At 36.9% G+C, this 27,133-nt stretch overlaps 4 protein-coding genes across 11 annotated transcripts; 2 read left to right on the forward strand and 2 right to left on the reverse strand.

Moving 5' to 3' along the window:
• LOC109706460 (methyl-CpG-binding domain-containing protein 2) lies at window positions 1,920–8,989 on the reverse strand. 2 transcript variants are annotated; one of them, XM_020227280.1, is made up of 5 exons: window positions 8,637–8,989; window positions 6,120–6,672; window positions 4,961–5,014; window positions 4,295–4,467; window positions 1,920–2,682 (listed from the first exon to the last, which is right to left on the reverse strand). In XM_020227280.1, the coding sequence occupies exons 2-5, from the start codon at window positions 6,656–6,658 to the stop codon at window positions 2,468–2,470; spliced, it is 981 nt and encodes a 326-aa protein (XP_020082869.1). In that variant the 5' UTR covers window positions 6,659–6,672; window positions 8,637–8,989; the 3' UTR covers window positions 1,920–2,467. The 2 variants fall into 2 exon arrangements, with proteins under 2 accessions (XP_020082869.1, XP_020082870.1); XM_020227281.1 differs by having other exon boundaries at window positions 6,120–6,685.
• On the reverse strand, window positions 11,934–13,351 carry LOC109706461. The gene is made up of 3 exons (XM_020227283.1): window positions 13,105–13,351; window positions 12,771–12,984; window positions 11,934–12,524 (listed from the first exon to the last, which is right to left on the reverse strand). Exons 1-3 carry the CDS (start codon window positions 13,198–13,200, stop codon window positions 12,202–12,204), a joined length of 633 nt encoding a protein of 210 aa, XP_020082872.1. The 5' UTR covers window positions 13,201–13,351; the 3' UTR covers window positions 11,934–12,201.
• LOC109706463 (mediator of RNA polymerase II transcription subunit 15) lies at window positions 13,543–14,378 on the forward strand. The gene has a single exon (XM_020227284.1). The coding sequence runs from the start codon at window positions 13,690–13,692 to the stop codon at window positions 14,179–14,181; it is 492 nt and encodes a 163-aa protein (XP_020082873.1). The 5' UTR covers window positions 13,543–13,689; the 3' UTR covers window positions 14,182–14,378.
• LOC109728855 lies at window positions 14,672–27,133 on the forward strand. 7 transcript variants are annotated; one of them, XM_020259409.1, is made up of 21 exons: window positions 14,672–14,991; window positions 15,729–15,952; window positions 16,273–16,412; window positions 17,091–17,165; window positions 17,885–18,000; window positions 18,176–18,290; window positions 18,399–18,527; window positions 19,673–19,720; window positions 19,987–20,180; window positions 20,515–20,711; window positions 21,127–21,419; window positions 21,887–22,036; window positions 22,115–22,537; window positions 22,641–22,790; window positions 23,324–23,399; window positions 23,589–23,716; window positions 24,181–24,381; window positions 24,760–24,882; window positions 24,962–25,090; window positions 25,669–25,899; window positions 26,300–27,133. In XM_020259409.1, exons 2-21 carry the CDS (start codon window positions 15,943–15,945, stop codon window positions 26,462–26,464), a joined length of 3,093 nt encoding a protein of 1,030 aa, XP_020114998.1. In that variant the 5' UTR covers window positions 14,672–14,991; window positions 15,729–15,942; the 3' UTR covers window positions 26,465–27,133. The 7 variants fall into 7 exon arrangements, with proteins under 7 accessions (XP_020114998.1, XP_020114977.1, XP_020115005.1 ...); XM_020259388.1 differs by having other exon boundaries at window positions 14,672–14,959; XM_020259416.1 differs by having other exon boundaries at window positions 14,672–14,959; window positions 15,729–15,917.

The following is a 27,133-nucleotide window of genomic DNA, read 5'->3' on the forward strand; positions in this document are numbered from 1 at the left end:
ATCCCGGCACTTAATTACGGAACATTCCACGATTGAGAGTTTCAATTGAAAAAAATACATGACAATTTTGCATGTAAAATTATACCTTTTGTTCAATTTTTAGGGTTTAGGATATAGGGTTTAGGGTTTAGAGTATTTTGATTAAAGAGAGAAATGTATAACTCACGTCCACGACGCGGGTGGCGTGGCCGAAGCCGTGGCCGGTGATGTAGTAGGCATAGACGAAGCGCTTCCTCTCGTCTCCTCCGCCGCCATTTACTACCTCCATCATCATCATCATCATCTTCTTCTTCTTCTTCTTCTTCTTCTTCTTCTTCTTCTTCTCCGGTGAACAAGAAGGTGCAATAAATATAAATATATATATATATGAATATATATATGAATATATGAAGTGATTATATGATAATATAATTTGTAGAAATAATAAAAAGAACGGATATGTATATGAATAAATAAAAATAAAAACGAGATATTAATTTTTATATCATCTTATGGCGGGTGCAATATATATAGTTGTTGTTAGCTCCGAATGATGCTCTAACTGCAGCTGGTATTTTGAGGATTTTCTCCTACGAAAGCTCTAGTTATTTTTTACCTATCTATAGACCAAATATATCATCTTTAACGAATGCAAGCTAATATTCTATTTTGGATATGCACAATAATGGGACCCACTTCGTTGGATTAAAATTCTAGAGATCTCTAGAATTACACATTGAAGCCGGTTAAATCTATCGCTTAGCTGTATTTTGATTTGTATTTAATCTCTTGTTTTGCAACTTGTTAACTATTCTTTAGATTTTAATGGTGCAGTTGTTATCGGTTCAGTAAGATATTAAATATCTATCTACTACCATTACTAATTTTCATGAGATCCTACTGCATGTATCTATATTTGTCTAGAGATAAGCTAACTCTGCAACCAAAAGCTATATAGGGCTGCAAGATGGAATCGGTGATGGTGCAGATGGTGGTCATCTGTTTGCTCCCCATATGTTGCGCAGTCACGCTTTTTAGCTCGGCGGCGGTGGGCGCCAGCGCCGCCATCGTCGTTGTCGGCCTGGCAAACTATAGAGAAATTCTGCAATGGTATCGTCGTCGACGCATCGGTAGTTTGCTAGACCGCGTGCTCTATTCTTCTGCCGGACAAGTGCATCCTGCGTTGGCATTACGACGTCGTGACGGCGTTGGCAGCAAACGCGGTGCCGGAAAATCTGCAGCGAGGGAGGGGTGAAGATGTGATTTTAGTTTCGGTTTCAGAATTCTTTTAGGCAAGATTTATACGTTAGTAATTAATAATTAACATAGTTATTCATATCTTTCTACAGTTTTCATAAATATTTATGTATTATCTTAGTGAAAAAATTTATAAAGCATTATTATTATAGGACTTTTTTTAAAAATAATTCTGTAAAAAATTATAATTTGTCAAACGTGGATAAAAAAAAGAAAAATAGTGCATTATTCATTGTCTTTAAAAAGTAGTGAATTATTCATCATTTTTATATAATTATCGTTTTTTTTTATATTGATTGTGAGGGTTTTTCTGTCGGGTTGGATTGTATGTGGATTATTAAAATTATATACAAAAAATTTCAGATATTCCATATAAGTTTATCAAATATTTAGTTTAGTATCTTTTAGTTTTAACTTTATTATTGATTTAACGAAAAAAAAAAAGTAAAAAGAAAAAAATAAAATACTAAATTAATTAATATACTTTAAATCAGAGGATACTAAAATAAAAAAATACGAAATCACATGAATGATATTTAAAATTTCCCTGAAATTATTTGCAAAAATATAATTGCGACGAAAACAAAAGTGCAGTAGTAGCGCAGGAATGATTCCAACTGATGCTGTCAGATCGAAACAAAGCAGTGGTTTGTAGTTCAAATCACAACATGAAGAAAGTGAAGAACCATCAAATTTCCTTGAGAACAAAACTAAGTGTACACCCACCTCCTAAAAGAGAGGATTCAAGTTAGAATGATAGAGCCAGTTCAATCCAGCAAAGGCTTAAAAAGCTGTATCAATGTTCCCGACTCTGCCGCGAATAGTTTGCTTATAAATAAACTGTCGAGGCAGGTTGCGATGCGATCGAAGCTTTAAAAGTACACATCTAATAGATGAGAATGAAGAGAAGAACAATTTAAAGTTAAGAGCACTAATCTGTATATAGTCCAAAACACAACAAACAAGGAGCATGATTTTTTTTTTTTTCTTCTTGTTTTATCTTTTGTAGCGACACTCATTTATGTTCTTCTATCCATCTTTCCAAAAACCCCATGTCACTGCATATCCACCCATGAATTTAACATCTAAAGAGTACAAAATAGAGCTCTATCCGTGCCCTATCTAGAGATCCACTTACTCTTCCCTGCCTCGCTTTTCTCTGCTTACCATATCGAGAAGTAGGCAAAGACCGAAAACCAAAAGGGGCACCAGGCAAAGCGGATTGCGCTAGTTAAAGCTCAAGGGAAGAAGTGCTTCTGGACAGTTCAGATTCTTCTAACTTGATGTTCGGCTGATCGCAGATAGGATCGTCGCGCGGCTTTACCGTCTTCTCCATCTCGGACGATGTTGATGGCTCGACCGGCTCGGAGGAAGGGGGAGGCGAAACTGATCCACCGGTCTCGAGCTCTCTTCGTGTCGGAGGGGCGGCCCACGACAAAGGATTCACTATCGAAAAATACATGCAAGAGCAAAAAACGAGAAAAGAAAAGAAGTCATTGAACATTGACTAGTAAAGAAACAATAAAACAGTTTGCTTGGTGACGCTTACAAATATATTAGACTACAATTTTCTTTGACAGAGAGAATCACCCTAGAAATATAACTTTTCTGAAGGTTGCCTCCTAATGGCTTATACAAATAGAAAGTATGTGATGACAAAAGGACTTCCCTAACACTCTCAAGCCGGATAGGCCTTCATTCTTGGAAACCGTCAACCGTACCCAATTCATCTTCAAAGGTCCCCAATTATGTTGCGCCTCAATCCAAGTACAAAGATTGTTTTCTCCCCTTAGGGCATGTTTGTTTTAACGTAAGTAGACTTTGGGTGGAAGTGGACTTTGGGTTGAAGTGGAGTTTAGGTGAAAATTAATTTACTTCCGCTGTTTGTTTCTAACTGTGGAAGTGCAGTTCTGTGAGTTCTGTTGTTTGTTTGGTAGGAAGTAAATGACGTAAAAAGTGTAGCTCTCCACTCTCGGTATACTTACCTCCGAAGTAATATTATTGTCTATTTTGTAACTTAGTGAATAATAAATTATAATAAATAAAAATTAATATAACTATATATGTATATAATTATATATATGTATAATTATAAAATAAAATTTTAAAAAATTATATTATTTGTTTGCATATAAATTATAATAATGCAACAAATAAAATTCTAAAGTTAAAAAATTATTAAAATTTAACAAATTCATTTTTCATCATTTTCTAAATATGCAAATTAGACAAAAAAATATATTAAAACTTACCTAACCAAATTTAACAAGTTCCTTTGCCTCTTTGCACTTCACCGGAATTGACTTCGCCCCGTGGGAGGGCGAAGTCAATTACCCTATTTTGGGTGAACTCGACTTTCGGCCGTAATAAAATTACGGCAAAACAAACAACGGAAGTGATAGTTTACGGCGTAAACAACTTCCCCCCTCTCCACTTCCCTCTCACTTTCATCCAAACAAACACACCCTTAAAGAACGGTGCTTCTTTTAAAGCCCTAAGCATTAAGATCTCACGAAACAAAGTGCTTAGGGCATTACGACTTTCTTGACACACCTGTTGTTATAGTTTCAATTTGGACCTCATGAAAAGATCTTATCTGTAGTTGCTATAAAACAACAAAGGGTGCACCATCTATAGTAACTTATTAGTATGAATCATGATATACGATTTTGTCAACTCTTCTTATTATCTGAAGTAGAATGAAGGTTCTCTTACTTAATGCTCTGAGGCAACAGGCCCTCAACAAATTTTCTATGCATGGCTTTATTGCGCTTTGTTGCCCAAGTAATAAATTGGTTCTTGATTTGGATAACATAACATGGTAATATTTTCTCTTTTGGTTCCTTGTAAGACTTTCTATATATTATAAAATTTTTCTACTTAAATGCTGCCTAAGACCAGCTTGCCACCCTAAACAACCTTGATCATCTCTAAGTCAGTGAAATCACTATTTGTCAATTATAAATTGAAGCTTTCAATGAGAAAATCCACAATACACAGTATTAGAAGCAAAAGTGCAAAACTATAAATTATAGCGACTCTCGCTCATTATACACACCTTCTTCAGGTTCGAGTGGCCTTGAAAGCCCTAAACTAGAACCATCAAGAGGATTTGTCATGCGTGGAGCACGTTTCCTCACATAGTTTTCTTGCAGAGGTCTAGGAATCTGGAACGAGAATTGTGATAAATTCACACCTTGTTTAATGTACTCCGGGTGTTCAATCAAGTACCTGCACGCACAACAAAAGACAAAAGAAATTAAAACAAAGGTCTAAAATACGGCCAGGATACTGCTAAAATACACTAAATCTACGAGAGACAAGCAAGATTAACAATCTAGAGAAATATTTTACAGACGTTTATTATCCTTTGGCAGAGATATAAGAGAAAAATCTGAAAGTTCATACATAGCCTACATAAACTTTTGTAACATATATACACCACCGTACTAACAAAAGGTTTTCCTCAATGAAAACAAGTTTCTAACACAAAACCACCATCTTCACACTCTCCAACTTATTAACATCAGTGTTAGTTTATAAGAAGCTGCGCTTTTGAAAGGGATTACAAAAGTATGCATTTTATAAGGGTATATAGGTGGATAGATGATTTTGCTGGAATAGAATATGTAAACACCCCAGATTTTTAATGCCTAGAATTAATTGTAGCCACTGACAAGAAGAAGCTTATATAAGGTCCAAGTGGCTGCATTGAAAAAATTACCTTTGAATTTCAACCATAGATCGCAGTCTCTTCCCCGTTGGAGAAGCATAATACCTGAAAAGCCATAAGACTATTAAAACAGTTTATATCCAATCACAGATTATGAAAGCAACTAGGAGGGTGATAAAGAAGATCAATTTATAAATTAGCACGCTGGTGTAATTTATCGAAAGTAACATTATAGTGGAAAATAGCAAATTTGGAAAGGGCAATTAGTTTCATTTTCCAAAGTATTGCTGAATGCTTCCACTTCTAAGTACGGGCACCAAAATCTAGCAAGTTCATATCCCTGCAAAATTATCTAGTTGCATATATATATATATATATATATATATATATATATATATATATATATATATATATTCCCNGAGGCCTCCGTGCTACCGATAGTATACTAGCCTAACTCTCTCTATATATATAGAATTATGCTACTATATATTGATAGTACCAAGCGCTTTGTGCTATCGAGTTTTTGACCATTGGATGAAATGATGTGCGGTTAGGATGATAATAGTCCCTATTAGGATGATAGTGGTATCCTAGGGTTGAGCAAGTAGTTGATTGAATAGTATAATCTAACAGATGAAAATGATCAAAGGATAGATCTAACGGCAGAAAACTCGATAGTACCAAGAGCTTAGTACTATCGATAGTATAGTAGCCGGACTCTCTCTCTCTCTCTCTCTCTCTCTATCTCTATCTATATATATGGAGTAGGGCTACTGTGCTATTAGGAGCACAGCAGAACTTGTCAAAGAGAAATTGAAACACTCAATTTCTCCTCCCTTTCATCCTAACCACCCATCAAAATTGATGGATGGTTAGGAAGTTAGGAGCACAAAAGCTGCTGTGCTCCTAATAGCACAGTAACCCTGCTCTCTCTCTCTCTCTCTCTCTCTCTATATATATATATATATATATCCCTGCAAAATCAAACTTCATAAATGCACTTCAAGAACTTTTCTCTTTATATACATAACCCTGCCCTTGCAAAATGCTCCTCATTAAAAGAAATTGTCTAATACAAAACCAACCCCCAGCTTAAGATAGGGATATTTTGGAAGAAAATGCTTATATGAAAATTCAGATTTTACAGGGTTATATATGTAAAAGTTTTGCATTTCAAAAAGACAAAGCAACAAAGGAAAGAAAGACATACACGTCAGCAAACTTGGTGCTCCCTTCACCTCTTATTCTGAGCAACCTTTCCCAACCAGGAGGTGGTTGCGCGATATTAGGTTTATCAATTGCCCATAGCCTACTGCCATCCTGAGATATATCTTCTGGATCTTCACATAATATATCAGGCCGCCACTCGCGGGCCCGCTCACATACAAAAGGTTCTTGCAGTATGTTTTCACGAATTTCCTCATATTTTTCTTTAGTCGGAATAAGCCGCCATTTAAAACAAGTTGCACATTGTACAGTGAATGCCCCAATAGAAGGCAAAATTCGGTTTGCAGAATGGTTTTCCATATTTTCAGAAACTGCAAGCGCATCTTGACTTTCATCATTCGAATGTTCAGGGTTGTAAATAATCAGCTGATTTGACTGATCTTCAGCAGAAAGATCAGTATTATCCTTTGTATTAACCTCAGAAGTTTGAGATGACATTTTACGGCTCTTTTTTGAAGGTCTTGGGGATTTAGATTTATCCTTTTTTGGCTTAGGGAGAGCGCCTTCCATATTTGACTCCATTAGTAGTTCTTCACCTGTGTCAGAGAACTTGAGATCGATTGCAAATTATGTAGAGCGATATCTCAAGAAATGGCTTAAATCATAAAGACCTTACAAAATCAAATACACTGCATTTTGAATTGGTACCTTAACTTCTAAAGTTGTGGTTTTAGTACCTAATCGGATAGTGTTTGATTTAACTACCTATGTTAGAACTTTAACTTTATTTTTTACTTTTTTGACAAAATGTCTAGTACGCTCGATCGGATACTTCTAACATTTTGACGTAACCGTTAGATTCCAACAAAAATTGTTGAAGTTCTCTAAGATGAGAATTGATGAAAGGTGTGTCACAACAAAACCACAATAATTTTACAAGCTGCATCAACTGTAAGACATGCAAGCTTGGACTTGTTCTCGTTATATATCTTAACTTCCTATAATTAAACAATAGCTAGTGAAACAAGTTATGAGGCCTTTAACGGAACCAACAAGCCTATGTAAAGCATTATGAGACTCATAAAGCCTTCACAATTATGCTTCAATTGCATCACAATTCACAACTGAAAGCCAACAAATCAACTAACGAACAAATTCCAAATAAATTCCAAAGGGTCGAATTCAATGACTTGGAGATAGATGGGTAATCCAACAGGCTTCTTGTCAAAAAAATTACTGATAATAATAAAAAATAAAAAACAGCAGTGCAAATTAGAACTTCAATGTAACTTGCACGTTGGCATGCAAATAAAAGAACGAAGCAGAAAAAGTCTTTGTTACGATTTACTTATTTCTCTCGAGGTCAAATAATATATATACATAAGAAAGGAAGTACTTGGCAAATTGCACAATTATTATCAAGTAAATGTAAGTGTACAAGTGATGTCGATATGGTACTACTGTAAATGAGAAATTGAAGTATGTAAGTAAATGAACGAGAGACAAAAGATAAACGTAATACCAAACTAACCACATTGTAACTAAACCGCCCAAAGTAATAAATAGTAAGTAGTAAAGTGCATAGGATGTAACCGAACACTAGAAAGAAAGGATTTCTAATAAATAGAGACTATGATGAGGACTAGAAATACAGTACTCATTTATAAAATCCTTTAAAACATAATGTGCAATAAAAATCCTCATATAACTAATCACTCAAAAGACAAAGTACAAGAAACTATCAAAAGAGCGAAGAAGGACAAGTCTTCCAAAAAGTTAAAAAGAAATCAGCAGGAATAGGAGATCAAAATTGTCAAAAAAGGGCAAAGCAATTCAAAATTGTTGCTAAAACATCAGATGACTTTTTTCTCACTGGAGCTTGCCTCTACGGTACAGCTGCATAAGTGGAGCTTCTCAAAAGAGCCCCCCACTTCCTCTCCAACAGCTTCCAACTGCAGCTAGAAGCATAAGCTCCATATATGGAGCTTCTGGGTCATGAAGCCCAGAAGCTCATTTCAATTCCGCTCTTTTCAAAATCTCATTTTGATTCAGTTTCCATTCAGCAAACTACCAACTTTTGCTTCTCGAGCAGAGAAGCTGTTTCTGAAGCCACCAAAACAGGTGTAGTCTCTAGACTACAGTTAAAAGCACGAGCTTCTTGAATCAAATATACCACCTTTCATACCTTATTCCAACAGAAAAAAAAAGGCAATTTTTTTACCGTTATTCCCAAGTTAACTACCTGATATTACTTCAAATTAATAAGAGTCCTGTTAAGAGCAACACGAATCATATCAAAAATCTCCACAAGATCAAATCTAGCAGTTTTCATCATAAACACCGGTCAATAAATCCGCCCTCTTTGTTGCTCAATCACTAACCACGTCGCATTAAAACATTTAGATCCGATCCCAAACAAGCACGGATCGGACCCAGCATATCCCAAAACACGGAAAAACCCTCCAGATCGGAGCTTCGCACTCCCCAAATCCAGCTCGATAACTACGAGAAATCGCGAGAAGAAAAAACAAAAAAACCAAAAACAAAAACCCTAACATACCGCTGTGGATCCCGATCCTCGCCCCCGGCGTCGAATCGCCCAGCGACGGCCACGGAGGAGCTCGGCTTCGCCGTGTGGCTCGGGAACCGAGGAGGAGGTGGAGGAGGAGAGAGAGATAGAAGAGAGAGGGGGAGAGGAAATGAGGTGGGGGAAGTGTTCGCTCTCGATCTCGATCTCGCTCCCTCGCTCTCCCCCCCTCTCTCTCTCTCTCTCTCTCTCTCTCTACACTGTTTTGTATCGATGTGGGTGCGTCGCCTTAGAGGAGGAGGGGATTGGAGGAGAGAGAGCGTTTCGGATCGGAGAATAGGGGACGGAGAGAACCAAAGAGAGAGTTTCCGTGCCCCAACCCCGACTCCTTCCCCGCCCCCGTATATCTTTCTATTTGCCCTGAACCCGGTCCACCACCTCATCATTCATGACTCCCTTTTTTGGGGGTGTAAACTTCAAATACCACCCTAGGGTTTTGCACTATTTTACTGTAATTTCACCCTGCGATTTAAAATGCATGTGTCAATTTAGTGCTCTATAATTTTATTTTTTTTTTTCATCAGTCTTTCTATTAATTTTTTATTAAATTATATACAAAAAGCTTCAGATACTTTATCTATAGTTTATAAAATATTCTCTAATATTCTTTAGTTTTACCTTCATCACTAATTTAATAAAAAAATTAGTGGAGAGGATAATGAAAAAAAAAAATCACAGAGTACAAAAGTGATACACTTTAAAACACAAGATACTAAAGTGAAAAAGTACGAAAACACATAAATAGTATTTGAAGTTTTTCTTTTTTTTATGAAAAAAAAGTGAGTTAATTAGATTTTGAACTTGGAATATTTATAAAGCTCGTAGTTAATTGCATTAGAAATTTAAATACGGTGAATCTGTCTTATTATTCATCGTAGATTGATTATCTTCTTCGAGTAAAAGCAATACTAATTTTTCACTTTATTCATCCAAGTATCACTTTTATCACGTGGCTAATCAAACTATCTTTCTCAATACTAAAAATATAATGATTATTTCAATAATTAATTAGACAAGCGAAGTGTAATGTTTTTTTTTTTTTTTTTTTTGAGAGAGAGATAGGTAGCACGCTACCCGTTTTGTTTATTTCATTTAGAAATAAACTTAGCTGAAAATATGAATCAACTAGAATTTCTCATCTTTTAATATATATGTAGTATTTTTCATCTTTTAATAGCCAGCTAAGTATTGAGGATTGGCAACGACTATCCTGATGAAAAAATTTGTGCCAATGTTTTTTTTAAGTACCATAACAAAAATTATATTTTAATTAAATTTGTAGAATTATATGTCAGGCTCTTACTTTGTTTTGTCTAGTGATAACATATTATGTGCCCTGCATTAATTTGATTAAGATATAATTTCAATCTCGAGTCGGTGGATCATATTTCTATCAACTTTTGTTAAACTCTTTTTGGCCCAAAAGTACTTATGAGCCCCTAGCCCAAGAGCATTTAGAAGCTCTTGATATTAAACCAAATTCAAATAAAGTTGAGAGAAATGGCTAGAATTTTTATTAGTAACCCAATACTTTAGATTCAAATGCAAGAATATATTTTAATTGAAGTAAAAGAGAAGATAGTCTTTCAAATATTAATTCATCGCGTAAATACAATTTTTTAGTATTTATTATATGCTACGTATCATGATTATTAACCGTGCTAGAATTTTCTTTTACATCTACAATCTAAATTATCACACAAATTTAATTACAGAACAGATTACATAACGGAAAGTCTATAATTAAAAAAAATCAAATCCCCACATCATACAAGCTTAATGATTAATAATTTTGAAATAGCTCAAACATATTAGGCTGTTAATCAGCAAATAAATATGATCCATAACATAACACTATAACTATTTATTGAAAAATATAGTAAAACTTTCACCTCTATAAATAGCATTTCTAAAGATACTAGGTAATAATAATAACGATAATAATAATTTAAAATAATACAATGTAATTATTATAGAATTTATATTTGGACCAGGTTCTAGTCTCAAGAGAGACCAAAACTGGTCCACAGTAGACCGGGTTCAGGCAGTAAATTTGCGGTGTCCCGGCCCTTTATTTCGTTCTTTCTAAAAATTCCCGTGTACCGGTTTCATATAACGTTCGTTGCACTTAACTGCGGGCCCCGCAGCTTTGACCTGTGATATTTCGCCCGTTACACCGAAGATCTCCCGTTCGCTTCCCCTGTATTCGCGAGCAATTTTACGCGGTCCAATAATGCGTACCCAAAAAAAGACCGAACCGGCACAGCGGTGGGTTCCACGCTGGGTGACGTGTACAGTGCGTACGTGTTCGCTGCGTGTGCCGTCGTATCCAACGCATCGCTCCCTTTGTCGGAGACACGCGCTCTCCACCCCCCCTGTAACGATACCTCGTCCAAAATGAGGGACAGCGCCATCGCGTGCCGTAACGCGGACACGAAACACCGTTGCAATTATAGGATAGGATTTTCAGGGAAAAAATTCTGTGGGGCCGAACCCCAAATTACTTAGTTTGAGGCCGGCCCCGATAGGCGCGCCATGGCGCAGGGGATAGAACAACAATTTTATGGGCATAATTTGAAAACTATACGATCAGCGCTATACGGCCAATTCAACGGATGCCTTTCTCGGTGCTTTCTCTCTCTCTCCCTAAAAACAGTTTTTTTTTTTTTTTTTTTTTCCAGTCGCGTGACCGTCGGATGGGCCAATGACGCCGATCTACATAGTCTCCAAACTAATTAATTTAAAAATTATATCCATAAAATTTTTGGTCTCCCAATATGGAAAGAGCAGTGAAATTTCGATATGCACCTAGCGTATTAATACTGAGTTCACGCTGGATGCACCAAAAATTATAACTTAATATGTTAGTATATATGTTATAATTTAAATTTATATGGTACATAATTCACGATTATTGATTTAAAAAATTAAAATCTTTAAATGATATTTTTTAATTTTCTAGAATAGCGTGGATAATTTTTATTACTTCTAATTTATTTCAAAACCAAATAAAAGTTTAAAATTTTAACTTCTAGGTAATAACTCCTAAAAAATTATATATAAATTATTATTATATAAATTTATAAATTTAAAAATAAAAAATTAAAATTGGGAGCGGCCCAAACTAAGTAATTTGGACCGGTCTCATGGAATTTTTGTCACCCACTGGGATCTAGGAAATTTTTTACAATGGGAATTTCCAATAATAATACAACAAATTTCCACATAAAAAAAATCCGTTTTCTATGATTTATAATAAAGTTATATATATTTTCGAAAAATTCATAGTTCATTTAATCACAATAGGAGAAAAAAAACAGAAGCAAAAAAAACAGCAGATCTAAACGTGGTGGGTTTAGAAAGAGAAAAGAACTGGTAATTCAACCTGTTTTCCAAGCAGAGGAATCGAACCACAAACACCTCCAATTCCTCTGTGGAGTAGGGAAAAGTACCAACAAAACACACAACCCAAAAAAAAAAAAAAAAAAAAAAAAAAACAAAAACAAAAACATGCTCCCCTTGCACCACACCAATTAATTCACCAAGACCACATCATTGGTGTGGTTGTGCTCAGCAGAAGCTGCTGCTGCGGCGGCGCCTCCATGCAGTGGTTTTGCCATTGCCATTGCCATTGCCATTGCGTTGGATGTAACCTCTGATCTTCAACCCCACCATTTGAGGTGTTTATTTCCTCTCCTCTCCCTTTCCCTTCTTCTTCTTCTTCTTCTTCTTCTTCTTCTTCTTCCTCCTCAACTTCCATTGAAGAACCTTTCTCGGCCATCTCCACCGCCTCCGCCGATTCCGTGGAAACGCGCGCCCACGGAACCGGAGATCCGCCCTCTACTCGCTGGAAAAACCCATCTGCGCAAAATTTGAAGAGAGTTAGAGCAACTTCTTTTAATTTTGAGGAAATTTAGACCTTGTTACCAATCAATCCATCATCACATTTGCGCAACATTTACGCATCAAAATCCCAATTAAAGTAGTTCTCATAAGAAATCACAAATTAGAATAGATCAATTTTTCCCCATCAAAATTCCAACTAAAAATAGCTCAACGCTACACAAACAAACAAGAGAAGTTCACTGATAAAAACGAAATACTTACTCTTAAGACCGGGGATCAAATCGGAGCTTATTTGTAACGAAACGTTCGATCGATTGGGGCCAAGGAGTGGGTGTGAATCGATGGGCTTGTACAACACAATAGCTCTCTCCTCGTTCATCAAAGGGAGATCCAACGATGAATCCCCCATCGCCTCTTCGATCTCCAAAGGTTCCCCCTCCTTTTCCGCGATCGGAGCTACGTTAAACTCCGCGTCCTTCACGATTCGAATCGGGGGAGAATAAAAAAGAGGAGAAAATCTAGCTAAATTAGACGGAATCTCTGATGGAAACGAACAAATTAGGGTGGTTTCTGGATTGAGAAATTAGGGACTTACCAATCTCCGGATCTTCGTCGCGGGAGAGGAGAGCGAGAACTCGAAGAACTCGTCGTCCGCCTCATCCAAGTCCCTCCTCTTCATCTTCGGAGCCATGGAGATCTCTTCGTGCCCTAACCCTAACACTAATCCTAGAGAAACAAACGAATCGCACGATCGCGATTCCCTAGGGTTTCTTCTCCTCTCACCCTCTCTCTCTTTCTCTCTCTACGCACTCAACTGAATCGATGGTGAGGAGAGGAGCTCCGTCGCCACGGCTATAAAGGGAGGAATCGTGCGGGAAGCTTCTCCCACGCTCCCGATGTTTCCAGAAGAATCGCGTACTCCCTTCGCGCGCTATGGTGGGAGCTTCGCGTAGAGATTTTTTTTTATTATATCTTTTTTCTTTTTTTTTTTAAATGGCGTAGGGCCACGCTAGTAAGTGGGCCACATACTACGCTTTGGGCCCGGCCTAATAAAGCCCATATAGTCTTAGTCGCTCTATCCCCTCTACTCTTCCAATCCGATAAAAGGCCTCTTCTTCTCTATCCTCAAAACCCGTCTCTGTCGAAACCCTAGAAATCAAAAACCCTAATCCCAAACAGTATGCAACAACCCTCGTCTCCCACCTCTCTCCCCTCATCCCCATCCCCGTCCCCCTCTCCTCCTCCTCCTCCATCCTCCTCCACCAATGGTCCCGGGAAGAAGCCGAAGCTCCCGAGCCCGGAGGAGGTGCTCGCGCACTACGAGGCGCAGGGGCTCGACCCCCGCGCCGCGTCGCTCAAGGTCATCGGCGAGCTCCAGTCCCTCCTCTTCCGCGCCCTCTCGGGGCGCCGCGGGAAGAAGGACCGGTTCATGGCCGACGCCGTGCGCAAGCTCGACAACGTCAACACCCGCCTCGCCATCGCCGAGATGAAGCTCGACTCCAAGCCCTCGCGCGCCGAAGCCCTAGCGATCGGGGTCGCCGCGGGGGCGCTCGTGCGCGGGGCCGAGCACGTGCTCCCCCACGTGCTCGGCGCCCTCGGGGCCCTGTGGGGCTCCGTTGCGGCCTCCACGGGAGCGTCGCCTCATCCTCCTCCTCCCCCTCCGTTTTCTTAGATTTTTTTTTTTTTTTTTTGCTTCGTCGTCTTCTTCCTCCTCCTCGTCGTATAAATGCTTTTGTTGTTGTGGGGTTTTTTTTTTTCTTTGTATTTTTTTCTCGGAAATCAAATTAAGTTTTGCGAATTGGGAGGTGAATGGATTGTACCCGGGAAATTTACCTTTTGATCTTCAATGAAGTTCTAATGTTGCGTCTATATTTATTTATTTATTTATTTATCTAATGCTAGTGGGTAAATACTCTTCGGAAAAAAGTATATAAAAATTTGTTTTTTTATTTTCCCAAGATATGTATTACTTTGTAATAATATAATATATAATATAACTCACAAATTTAGAGAGGTAAAAATAATATTAATATATTTTCTTAAAAAAATAGCGATATTTTAAAATAAAGAAATTTTAATTAAATGAATATAAAAATAAACTTCGCCGGGCATTTGACGCGCCAGCTCAGCGGATCCAGCTGGACACGTCCCAACGTTCTCCTCCGTTTTGTTTCGTTTATAAATCGGGGGTGTCCGAGCCCCCGATTCCGCCGCTCATTTCCACCACATGATGCAAACTTAGAAAGGGGAGAGAGAAACAAGAGAGAGAGAGAGAGAGAGAGGGGGGCGAGAGGGGAAAGGCAAAGAGAAAAGAAGAGAGAGAGAGAGAGAGAGAGAGAGAGAGATAGAGAGAGAGGGGGAGGAGAGAGAGAAAGAGGGACTCTCGCTCCGTTCCCTTCTCCAACCTCCGATTCGGTCATTTTAGAAGAGAGAAAGAGGAATCGATTGAGGTATCTTTCACATGTTCTGGTGATTTTCCCGGGTAATTTGTTTGATACGAAATTCGGATTCGTTTAATTTCGTTTTTGGTTCATTTTTTTTGGAGTGATTTGGTGGGAAATCGGGTACTTGTATCAAAGAGATTTGTAATTGCTTTTAATTCGACATTGTAACGTGAATTCCGATGGGTGAAAAGAGAAGACTAGCGTTTTGATTTGGTTACTTTTTAACCCATTTTTTAAGAAAGAAAAGAATGGATGGAAGTTTCTTGGATTTGGCCCTTTCAATTGAGGATTCTTCGATTTGTAATTGCTTTTAATTCGACATTATAATGGGAATTCCAATGGGTGAAAAGAGAAGATTAGGGTTTTGATTTGGTTATTTTTTAACCCATTTTTTAAGAAAGAAAAGAATGGATTGAAGTTTCTTGGATTTGGCCCTTTCAATTGAGGATTCTTTAACTTTTCTGGTAATCACCGTTACCTTTTCTTAAAGAATTGGTTCCTTTGGTGTAGTCCGTATCTTGAATGATTAAAATTTTGAAGAATTACAGGCATGACATTGTTGTGTTGCCAACGATATGCTCTCTTTGTTCTGAATGAATCAAAATTGCTTTTATTGTATACTTGATTTATGAATGCAATTTAGATGCTTGCAACTGCAACAATTGTGCGAACCATATGGATTATGTAAACCTTTTTTCTCCTGTAATTTCTATTGTTTATCATTGTTTGGACTAATTTGGTGGAAATCATAATGACATAATGTGAATTATTGCAGCAATGATTGGCTCCCTGTGGTTGAAAGGAGTAAACTAGGGATCTGCTTCAAGTTATTCCTACTCCGTTTTCGAAACAGAAAAGAATCTGTTGAAGTTTTTTCCAGTTCGGCTCAATTCGAAACAGAAAAGAATCTGTTGAAGTTTTTTCCAGTTCGGCTCCTTGGTTTGAGGATTCTAGAACTTTCTCTGTTAAGTTTTTGTTCATCATCTTTTATGAGAATAGGTGAATTTTTGACGTAATTGATTTCTCGTATGATCAGTCGCTAGGCCATAGGGAATAGAAAATAAGATGTAAATTCTCCTATCCCCTTCCTTAGTTTGGACATATCTATTTTCTTAGTCCTGGCTCTAATGGCACCCTGAGGCATCAATTAGTCATGCTTATGTTCCATAGATTCATATATCTTATCAAGACATTGTACATATGCTTCTATTTAAAAATATATGGAAGTTCTTAGCTCATTTGAGATGCAATTGCAATGAAGTAATGTGACATTCTATGCCCTTTTCTCTTACCAATTTTCCCTGATTTTTTCCCCCCAGCAACGATGGGTGTGATTGCAAGAAAGGTTTTTCCTGTCTGTGAGAGTTTATGTTTCTTGTGCCCTTCTTTGGGAGTAAGGTCTAGGCATCCAGTGAAGCGGTACAAGAAACTTCTAGCTGAAATTTTTCCTCGAACACAGGTTTGTTTTAGTGCCTCTTAGTGATCTTTTTCAGGGTGCAATAGCATTTTATGTGGCTTGGACTATTATTTTTCTGATATCACCTATATGCTTTGTCATTAGTAGTACAAATGCATGTGCAAATGGCATGTGGTCTATGTTGCAGATATGTAAAACAGGAAATACCGCTTAAATATTGCAAGGCAAGGAACTGACTGTATCTTGCTTCTTAGATATTCATGGTGCCTTTTCGCTTAATTTTGAGAGTTGGAAAAGAAAGATATTTTGCATTGTTTTGCTTGCTTGAGGACTTTTAGTGAGTGAAGCAGTGGTGACAATCTAAGAGGGCTGAAAAGGAGCCCAACAAGTTGTAGTCATCAAACTACTGATTTGGCCATAAGGAGTATGAGCAAGCAAAATCACATGCATTATCTCTAGGCTTCATTCTAGGGAGCATCTTTATAATAGTGGACTAATTATATTTTTAGCCCTTTATTATCATACCAGGAAGTTTGATCCAATAACTAATATTGCTGTAATTTGTACTTCGTCCAAATAGAGATCCGGAACTACCTACTGCACATATTTTAGGCAGTTATTGCTCTCAGGATTATGGCATGGCATTGTTATAGTTTCTGTTTAAGTGATAGCTTTGTGAAAAGATGTATATAATTGTAAGTTTCAATACTTGTCTTTCAGGAAGAAGAACCAAATGATCGGAAAATTGGTAAATTGTGTGAATATGCTTCTAAAAACCCTCTGCGCATTCCGAAGGTATTCTTTATCATCTTTTGAATCTGCTAAATCATTGTAATTTGGTATTTTGGTGTGCACGAAATAAATTGTTTTTCTTCTCCTAATTATTGAGTTCTTCTTATTCCTCTAAAAGGATTCAAATATAGGGCTGCATGGTTTTCCTGAAGTTTCTTTTGCTTAGTTCAGGTTATCATATAGTATGTAAAAATGGAGGAAGAATCAAAATTACATGTAATCAAAAGGCAATGTTCTAAAGTTTGAGTATTTTCTTATTATGTTTTGAAGTTTAACCTATGGATTTATATTTATCTAGGGGTTAGGATATGATGTTATTTGGTATCTGCAATCAACTAAGAAAGTATTCCTTGATAAATGTACAAGTGTAACCTATATTTGGTTCGCATTTGCTGCGATGCTCACTTATTTTATGCCGATTTGTGTTTTTTTTCCATATATCTAACCCATATACTTAACATCACCTGCATATCACATATATGCCATGTTTGGCCACCCATATTCAATGGCCAATTTTTGAAATGTTGGAAGATCTTGTTATTTGGTTATTTCAAGAGTACAATACTTAAATCCTATTAAGTTTATAGCTGAGTGAAATTCTGTTCGTTAATTCTTATTTCATTTGTCTCAGAATGAGGTGCTTCTCGCAATTAACAGTTAACATTACTCTTTTTGAACTCACAGATTACGGTTGCTTCTTTTTTTCTTTTTTTTTTCCGCAGATAACGAATTATTTGGAACAAAGGTGTTACAGGGAATTGAGAAATGAGCACTTTGGGTATGCAAAAGTTATAATGTGCATTTATCGAAGACTGTTAATATCTTGTAGAGAACAAATGTAAGTTTCTTCTAACTATAAATTTTAATCTTCTTGCTAGTTTCTTGATGCTATTTTTCGTTTACAGAGCCATGCAGTTAGCTAGGATAAATACCCTTTACTGTTGTTTCTGTATTTTTGACTTAGACCTCTTGGATTAGTTAAAGAAGTTAAATACGGTGAATTGTGGGTACAGGCCCCTGTTTGCAAGCAGTTTACTGAGTATCATAAACACACTTTTCGATCAAACAAGACAGGATGAGATGCGCATAATTGGATGTCATACCTTCTTTGACTTTGTGAACACTCAGGTAGGCAGTTTGGTTTGGGGTTTCTATAAATTTTTCATGGAGTAATAAAGGATATGATAAAGCTTTAACTCATCTTTGGACTAATGCTTCCATTTAAATATTCTCCAGGTGGATGGTACATACCAGTTCAATCTGGAAGGCTTGCTACCGAGGCTTTGTCTGCTAGCTCAAGAAATGGGAGAAGATGAGAAGGCCTGCAATTTACGTGCAGCAGGCTTACAGGCCCTCTCTTCTATGGTAGTTTTACGTGCAATTGTGTTTGACAGTTGCATTTTGTGTTGATTTTTACTGTAGAAGTATATCACTAACTTTTTGTTTTAAGACAAGTAATCAGTTGCAATTGCAATTTCAAAAGTTGGACTTAAATGCCTATTTTAATCTACGTACCTTAAACTATGGTGGTAACTTTAACAATGATGATGCTTGCAGTTTTATCTTGAACGGAGACTGAATTTTTATTGCATGAGGAATGTAATTTTCTGAGATAGACATAAATCTGATTAGGAAATTGATATGGATTGCATGCATATTCTCACAGTGTAGGCATATGAGCATATTTTTGCATAAGAATATCATAACCTTAAATAATGTCACAATTTTAAAGAGGCAGTGGCTAAAGTGAAACAGGACAGTCATCTCTTGAGAACCCAAAACATAAGCTGTTATCTTGTATGACTCATCCAGGATCTCCAATGTCCTTGGAGGATTTTTGTCATACATGAGTCAAATTTTTCTCAAAGAATCCTCTTATAATAATTCTCAAATTCTCTCAAAAGAACATCTGAGAAGAACCTCACCGTATTAATGTTAGAGTACTGGTTCGACAATCGTATAAATTTTAGCTATTCAAGCTAAAGAGACCATAAACAGCTGTTTTAATGTCTCTCGCCATATGCACTCATAATCCAGTAATATTCTGTATCTAGTCTCTCAAGTTTGTTTTTACAAACCTTTAGATTGTTTATTAATGATTACCAATTATGAAGTAAAATGTGAGTATGGAATTTCACCTTTCCGCATAATTGGAAGTCAAGCATATAGTAGTCTAGATTGCTTGTGCAATCTTCTTGGTTTGTCAAGAAGTATGATGACAGTTCCTAATGACTATAAATATGTCGACCTTGATGAATTTAATATTGCAAATTGTTATTCGTTTTGTTTGACACTTCAGTAAAGTTGTTCTTTTTTGTAAAATTCTTTTAAGTTGCTTCTTTTGCTTATGAAATGGTTTTTCACGATCTTGATTGCTCTGTCCCTTTGGATCTTGTAAAATATATATTCTTTCAAGAAATGATGCCTTTTATATTTCCTGGAATATTCAATGTACATGCTAAGTGAAATGCCAAACATTTGAAACTATATTGCTTTGTTATGATGAGCAGATTTGGTTTATGGGTGAACTTTCACATATCTCATCGGAATTTGACAATGTAAGTAATACCTATCATTTTTTTTCTCGGACTTGAGATACTAATTTTGCATTTATTTTGGTCCATACAATGACTGTCTTTTCTTATAATTTCAGTTGCCTATCATGTTTGATGCAGTTGAAACAATACTTTATTATCGGATGATCTGCATTATTTAGAGAATAATTGCGATCCCTTGTAGTCGAAACATGCTTGAGGAGCTCTTTCTATTTCTATCAGAATCTCTTACTCCCTCAAAATTTACAGTGTTTCACTTCATTCTTTAGGTTGTTTCGGTAGTTCTGGAAAACTATGGATCCCCAAAAAAGTCAGATGATTCTCATGAAGGTAATCAAACCTCCCAAAACCGGTGGGTGCAAGAAGTCCTTAAAGCCGAGGGTCATGTCTCTCCTTCCCCATTTATCATGTCTAGGGTTCCATCCTGGAGAAGCATTGTTGATAAAGGAGTTAATTTGCCAATGTAATACAACGTGACCCATAACATCTTATTACTTCTTTGATTATTTGAGTTTTCCTTGCATGTGCTACCCAAAAATATTTACATAAATACTCCCGATAGCATAATTGCCTGCATTCATGGCCCTGCCAAGGCATTTATGAGAAAACTGCTGTGGCATATATGCGCCTGGCTGGGGCTTATGCACAAATGAATAAGGTATTCAGGAGCATGCCTGCATATCTCGCTTTGTGGAGGTGTTTGTGCAACTTTACATGTTTGCAGGAGTATTTACACAAAGAGCCCTAGATCATTAGTTTCTCTGAAGAAATTTTCTTATTCTTCTTCACTGTTTCAGGGAAGAAGCCACGAGCCCTAACTTTTGGTCCAGGGTTTGTATACACAACATGGCCAGGCTGGGCAAGGAGGCCACTACTATCCGACGTGCTTTGGAGTCTTTATTTCGATACTTTGACAACAATGATTCATGGTCATCGAAGAACAGGCTCGCTTTGGGCGTGCTATTGGATATGCAATTTTTAATGGAAAAGTCAGGTTGTTGCTTATATGTAGTCAATTTAGTTTGGCTGTGGTTTCAGTTACATCTTCAGAGTTTCAATTTTATAATTTAGTCCATGAAGTTGTTTGATATTGCTATTAAACTCTTCTGTTAGTCTGGTGCCAAAATATAACTGCAGCAATCAGTATTTGTTGAAACGTTAGTTTTTTGAGGTTTCAACATTAAAATTGGTTAACTTACAAGGAGGACTCAGTCGTTAAAAGGAACAAATTTTAATTACTAAACAAGTAAATTGAATTTATGAGAACATAACTAAAATCTTCAGGAATTAAAATTGTAATTAATACCTGTTACCCTTCATGTTTAGCCAACTAAAAGATCGTTACTGCCTGATGCCAGTACTTGGTCTTTTTATTCATTTTTTAACTTCTATCACATGGTCATTATCAGGGCAAAACACACATTTGTTGATATCGATATTGATAAAGCATCTTGAACATAAAGCCATTTTAAAGCAGCCTGAGATGCAGCTTAGCATAGTAGAAGTAACAGCGACCCTTGCTGAACAATCAAAAGCGCAGGCCTCTGTAGCAATTATAGGAGCAATAAGTGACCTTGTAAGGCATTTGAGGAAAACAATGCACTTTTCTCTGGGAAGTGAAGAGCATGGGGATGAGATAATCAAATGGAACGACAAGTTCCGAACAGCAGTTGATGATTGTCTTGTTCAGTTATCTAAAAAGGTTTGTTCTCTTTCTGCAAAGTCTTTGTATTTCAAGAATTTACATACTATTATGTGGCTTTTGTGGAAGCAACATTGTAGCTCGAGAGGTTTGGTTTGCTTTATAAATTAGCTAGAGATGCTTACAAATATACACCTGTAAATTATCCATTCATGAGTATACTCCTGCAAAATCAGAATCTTTACTTATGCCCCAGAAAAATTTTAACTTTCTGCCTGCATAAGGGTATTTTTGCAAGACATTTTATTTGAAATAATTATTCAGAAAGTTCAGATTTTTTAGGGGAATATAAGGGAGTGTACATGATTTTGCAGGGATATGTATGTAAGAGTCCTTTTTAGATGAGATGAACGCAAAGGACATATTTTGACTAGAAATTCTGCGTGATTTTTTTTTTTTATGATTTTAGCATGATATTTAAGAACTTCCTTGAAAGTATCAATTAATGCAATAACTTTATTGGCCAGGTCGGTGATGCTGGGCCTGTTCTTGACATGATGGCGGTGATGTTAGAAAATATATCTAACACTGTTTCAGTAGCTCGATCAACAATCTCTGCTGTTTATCGGACGGCTCAGATAATTGCATCTGTACCAAATCTTTCGTACCAGAACAAGGTGCGTCAAAGAAATTCTAATCTGAAATATCTTAATATATCACAAGGTTAATATGAACAAATGCTTCGAGTATTGCAGGCATTTCCTGAAGCTCTGTTTCATCAATTGCTACTAGCTATGGTTCACCCTGATCATGAAACGCGTGTGGGGGCCCACCGTATATTTTCTGTCGTGCTCGTTCCGTCTTCTGTGTGTCCTTTTACTCTTTCAGCCATTCCCGAATCACCTAGTATATATGACCTTCGAAGAACACTCTCACGGACCGTCTCCGTCTTCTCCTCTTCTGCTGCTCTTTTTGAGAAGTTGCGAAGGGACAAATGCTCCTTTAGGGAAAGTGCCATCCAAGAAAATCCCCATAATGATGACGTACGGCAAAATAGCATCAATAATCAAAGGCTTTATAAGTTGCAGTCATCTCAAAGCCGGGTTCGTAGTTTGAAGAGTCCCTCTGTCTCTTTATCTATGGACATAAGTTCCGTGACCAAGTCACCCCAAGATAATGTATGTTTTTTCTATTGCAGTTTCGGCAATTATATTATGAATAATTTTTAGCAATGCACAAGTAATCTGAAAAGAATTTGTCCCTTCAATGAATGAACTTCAGGAACCGGTTTCCTTGAGGCTTAGCAATCGACAGATCACGCTTTTGCTGTCGTCGATCTGGGCTCAGGCTATATCTCCTCAAAATACTCCTGCGAACTACGAGGCTATTGCTCATACTTACAGCCTAATATTGTTGTTCTCTCGACCCAAGGTAAAGTAATTGTTGAGATTGGGGTTCTCTTTGATTTTTTTTTTTTTTTTTTTTTTCAAGTCATCCTTTTGTACTTCCTTGATGATATTATGGCTCGTCTTCTCAACTTTATCATAATTTTTGTAGTAGTTCTTACATTTGAGGTGCATGAACATCCAAGAATACAATTTGCTAGTTTAGATTTAGTGATCGAAAGAACTAAACTATAAATATGACGTCCTTCCTCGAATTCTTTTGAGTGCATATATACATAATCAGAATGAGAAAGTCACTCTCTCCCGATGTTGCCCTCACACTAGTCACTACTGTATCGACCAATGTACTAGACAACCCTTTCTTTCTTTCAATCCTTGGCATAAAATTTTGATAAGTAAATACTTATGTTCTTTCTTTGTGTTAATAACTCATATCTGATGGCCACTATTTCAACTGAAAATGATTATACATTTCTTATGATTAAGTATTTATGTATCTTCGCTGTTTAATCTGTTTGACATATTCTCATTTTCTTATTTCACCGTCACTTTTTCCAGACAACAATCCATGAGGCTCTGACTCGAAGTTTCCAACTTGCATTCTCTTTGAGAAACACTGCTCTTGCACAAGGGGGTAAGCTTTTCGAAATTTTCAGCTCATCGTGAGTGATAGTTCTAGCTTTTTTGCACTTCCCTTTGACACTTATGGCTACTCTTGATCTTGGGTGTCTACACGAACAGCTAGAAGTATCGCCCTGATATTGTATTTCTTTTCTAAAAGTTGTAAAGGTATTCTAACTATTGCAATTCCACTTGCTTCTAGGTTCGCTGCCACCATCACGCTGTCGATCCCTATTTATACTCTCGACCGCTATGATTGTGTTTGCTTCAAGAGCTTTTAGTGTTGCACCTCTTATACCGATCGTTAAGTCATCACTAAATGAGAAAACGGTATGTAACTAGGTATCTATGGCCTGGCTTTTGTTAGTAGTGACAAGAAAACTGTATGTAATTAGCTATCTATAGTCTTGCTTTCTTTAGTTTAGTTGGTTTCTTTTCATTTTGTTTAGTTTTGTTTAAGATATCTTGCATTCGTACCCTTGCGATTGCGCAATATTGCATGAATATCCTTGTAAAGTTGGTTTGTGCTTATGCCTCCCTTGAAAAACTGTATATATTTGCATTCAAGCCCTTGCAGGGTCTCCATGCAAAATCTATTTTTGCACAGATACCCCTGTGCAGGGTATGTGCACAAAATAAACAAGATTTCAAGGAGATGCTTTCAGATGTGTGTGCACAATTTTGCATATTTTGAAGGGGTATATATCTAAAAAATCCTAGTGTATTGGTTTTTTACAGATTAAAATTAGTTGTAATAACTTCTGCATAATTTTTAATTGCGGTTCTCATACCAGATCGATCCTTTTCTCTGTTTGGTTGAAGACTCCAAACTTGAGGCCGTGAACAGTTTATCTAATCATCAGACAAGAGTTTATGGATCAAAGGAGGACGATGATAGTGCTTTGAAGTCTCTTTCAGCTGTAGAACTTACCGACAGCCAGTCAAAAGAGTCCATGGTGTCCATGATCGTGAATAGCATAAGAGATCTACCCGATGTAATGTCTCCTAAAAATCCTGTTTATGATTACTTCCTGTACTTCGAATTTTTGGCATATATATGTACATATCATATGTACCCCTCAAATATCTAGCACCTTATATAAAGTATGCTCATATCAAACTTGGAGAGTCATCCTATCTGTGGGGGAAGGTTGGTCTTCTGTTAGAGGAACTTTTTTCTTCAAAAGCAGCATTGCGGTAGTCCAATTTTTGTGTGTGTAGAAAGTTGAGCTTTTAAAGGGGCATATATGCAGATTGGATTTTGAAAGAACATATATTCATGTAATTAGATATTTTGAAGGGGTATATATGTTATATTGTTGTTGCAAATGTTTCTTTATGTATGTTTGTTGGCTTATCTGCACTATCTACAGTCAGAGTTGTCCAGCATTGAGAAGCAACTATTAAGTGACTTCTTGCCCGATGATATATGCCCATTGGGTGCTCAGTTTGTGGAACAGATGCCGTGTAAGAATGACGACAACTATCAAGATGAGGTGCTAAACATTTAAATACTCTGATTTATGTGTCAATTATTTGAATTTTTTACTTAAACATGATGATTGTATCGTCCAGGCCATGCTTGCTGCTATCTCCGGTGAGGATGATCTCTTTATTGAAGCATTTGAAAGTACAGCAGATCAAAGTGCGCTTGCATCTGCAGACACATCAAATCTTCTGAGCGTCAACCAGCTTTTAGAGACAGTAAGTATACACTTTTTTTCCTTTCACTACCAAATTGGTATTCTTTATTCATTAATCCTAGATTTTGACTATCTTTACCAGCTCTTCCCTTCTACTCTTCTTGGTTTCAAACCCTTTTCAGTTTGTCAAATTTTGCATTGAAACCTATCATCCATGCCAGTAAAAATTTTCCTGAAATGTCTCTGAAAAAGTAAATACCCTAGAAAATCATTGAAAACTTTTAACAATATACACAGATTTTTATCTAGATTAACAAGGTTAAAAATTAGAAAGTTAAACAGGATAGAAATTAGTTGAAGCGTATAAAAGTATCCGAAGGCATTCCAATGAGCTTCAGTGGGAGATAATGATCCAAGTAAATATAAATGTTGCTCTGAAGTCATTCCTTTTGTTCTGATTGCATCTGCCATGTTCTTCTCCTAGCCATGATAATTCGCTTGAGATACTAATTGAAACGTTGGAAGCCATTTTTCAGTAAAAACATATTAATGTCGCAACAAAACTAAGCTGTGCAACTGTTGATTTTTTAGCAGTACTGTGTAATTTATCTCCTATAATTTGCTCTCATGTTTTTTCAGGTTTTGGAGACAGCATGGCAGGTGGGAAGGATGTCGGTTTCGACGACCCCTGACATTCCATTTAAGGAAATGACCAGTCACTGCGAGGCTCTTCTTATGGGGAAACAACAGAAGATGCTGGCTTTGATGAACTCGCAGCGAAAGCAGGGAACCGTTCTTAGTGGTGGATACTCACAAGATCAAAGTGAGACAAAAGAGTCCTCATATTTGCTTGGAGGCCAGTTCGAAAAGGTACAATAAATTTGAATCTTTCTTTCTGTAGTTCTAAATTCCTGTTGTATGTGGATATAGTAATCTATATGCATTAGCAAGTATAATGGTTCTCCCTGTTACGCGTTTTTATCAGTCAAAGCTGCTCAAAAGTGCAGCAGTTTCATGATTTGGATAAAAAAGAAAGGTTAATTAAAATTTAGTCCCTGAAGTTTGCCCCTCGATTTCTACTACGTTTTGATAGTTTCAATTTCACCATTTATGACCGTAAAAAGATTTCCAAACTGTTTATCGCTTCTGAAACTTTTATGTAATGTAAACCTCTCTTGTCTAAATATACTAACTTTCCTCTTTGATGACTTAAAAACGTTTAAATTTGTTTCACTGTTATCATTCGCAATATTCCTTTCTGTGTTAACAGTGCAAGCATTTTACACTGCAGAGTAGCAATCCTTTCCTTGAGCTGAATGTGGATGCATACCCCAAAAACCTATTTGCGGGCACTTCGAATTCGAGTGATAGCCATTTCCTCAAGCTCCCGGCATCAAGCCCTTACGATAACTTTCTAAGGGCCGCTGGCTGCTGAGTTGGCACTAAGGAGAGTACATAGCCAAAAAAAAAAGATTAAAGAAAGGGGTTAAACCCTCGTATTAACGTCGTTGTGGATTAGCCTTGTAAAGTAGCTTTGCTTAGCCAAAATGCTTGTGCTTTGGCTCTTGCTTTGTCCTCTATGCGGCCACTGGGCATTTTGTCGCAACGGTCGTAGAGGGTTAACATTTTATTTTGTTTTATCCTCACCCCATTCTTTTATTGTATAGGATTGTAGAAAAAAAATTTTCCTTATATTTTGGTGGTCGCGTCATCGGTTGTAGTGAGAGGGGTATGGTTGATTTGTTTCCTGGTAAATCATTTAAATCATTTATGTCATGAGGGAGGAAAATTCTCCCGAGAAGGGAAAGTGGCCTGTGATTGATTTAACCTGAGTTTAAAACTCGCGCTATCGACGATTGAGCAGTGAGCTTATATTTTACCAAAACTCGATTTATCAGAATTATTTCTGAGCCTTTGGTCGGAGTCTTGATCTTCATGTTTGGGCTTATTGTGTTTCACCCTTTTGCCTTTGTGATAAGTTACTAACCTGATTCTCTAGACAATAGTTTGATGTACAAGTGCTAAACAATTCTCTCTATCAAAAGATTGTCCTGATTATTGTAATTAGATTCTTCATGTGAGGCAAAACTTCCTCTTTCCTCCA

Source organism: Ananas comosus, linkage group 2 (genome assembly GCF_001540865.1).
Source record: "Ananas comosus cultivar F153 linkage group 2, ASM154086v1, whole genome shotgun sequence".
Lineage (NCBI taxonomy): Eukaryota > Viridiplantae > Streptophyta > Magnoliopsida > Poales > Bromeliaceae > Ananas > Ananas comosus.

Bases quoted from the DNA above. Each gene is read 5' to 3' on its own strand.
- LOC109706461 (XM_020227283.1), bottom strand. From the start codon at position 13,200: ATGGCTCCGAAGATGAAGAGGAGGGACTTGGATGAGGCGGACGACGAG. The intron at 12,985-13,104 runs GTAAGTCCCTAA...CGAATCGTGAAG, and splicing joins CGACGAAGATCCGGAGATTG to GACGCGGAGTTTAACGTAGC. The intron at 12,525-12,770 runs GTAAGTATTTCG...AATTTTGCGCAG, and splicing joins TTTGATCCCCGGTCTTAAGA to ATGGGTTTTTCCAGCGAGTA.
- LOC109706463 (XM_020227284.1), top strand. From the start codon at position 13,690: ATGCAACAACCCTCGTCTCCCACCTCTCTCCCCTCATCCCCATCCCCG.
- LOC109706460 (XM_020227280.1), bottom strand. From the start codon at position 6,658: ATGGAGTCAAATATGGAAGGCGCTCTCCCTAAGCCAAAAAAGGATAAA. The intron at 5,015-6,119 runs GTATGTCTTTCT...ATGGCTTTTCAG, and splicing joins AGCACCAAGTTTGCTGACGT to GTATTATGCTTCTCCAACGG. The intron at 2,683-4,294 runs GTGTGTATAATG...ATTTTTCGATAG, and splicing joins GCCACTCGAACCTGAAGAAG to TGAATCCTTTGTCGTGGGCC.
- LOC109728855 (XM_020259409.1), top strand. The intron at 19,721-19,986 runs GTAAGTAATACC...TTCATTCTTTAG, and splicing joins TCTCATCGGAATTTGACAAT to GTTGTTTCGGTAGTTCTGGA. The intron at 21,420-21,886 runs GTTTGTTCTCTT...TTTATTGGCCAG, and splicing joins TTGTTCAGTTATCTAAAAAG to GTCGGTGATGCTGGGCCTGT.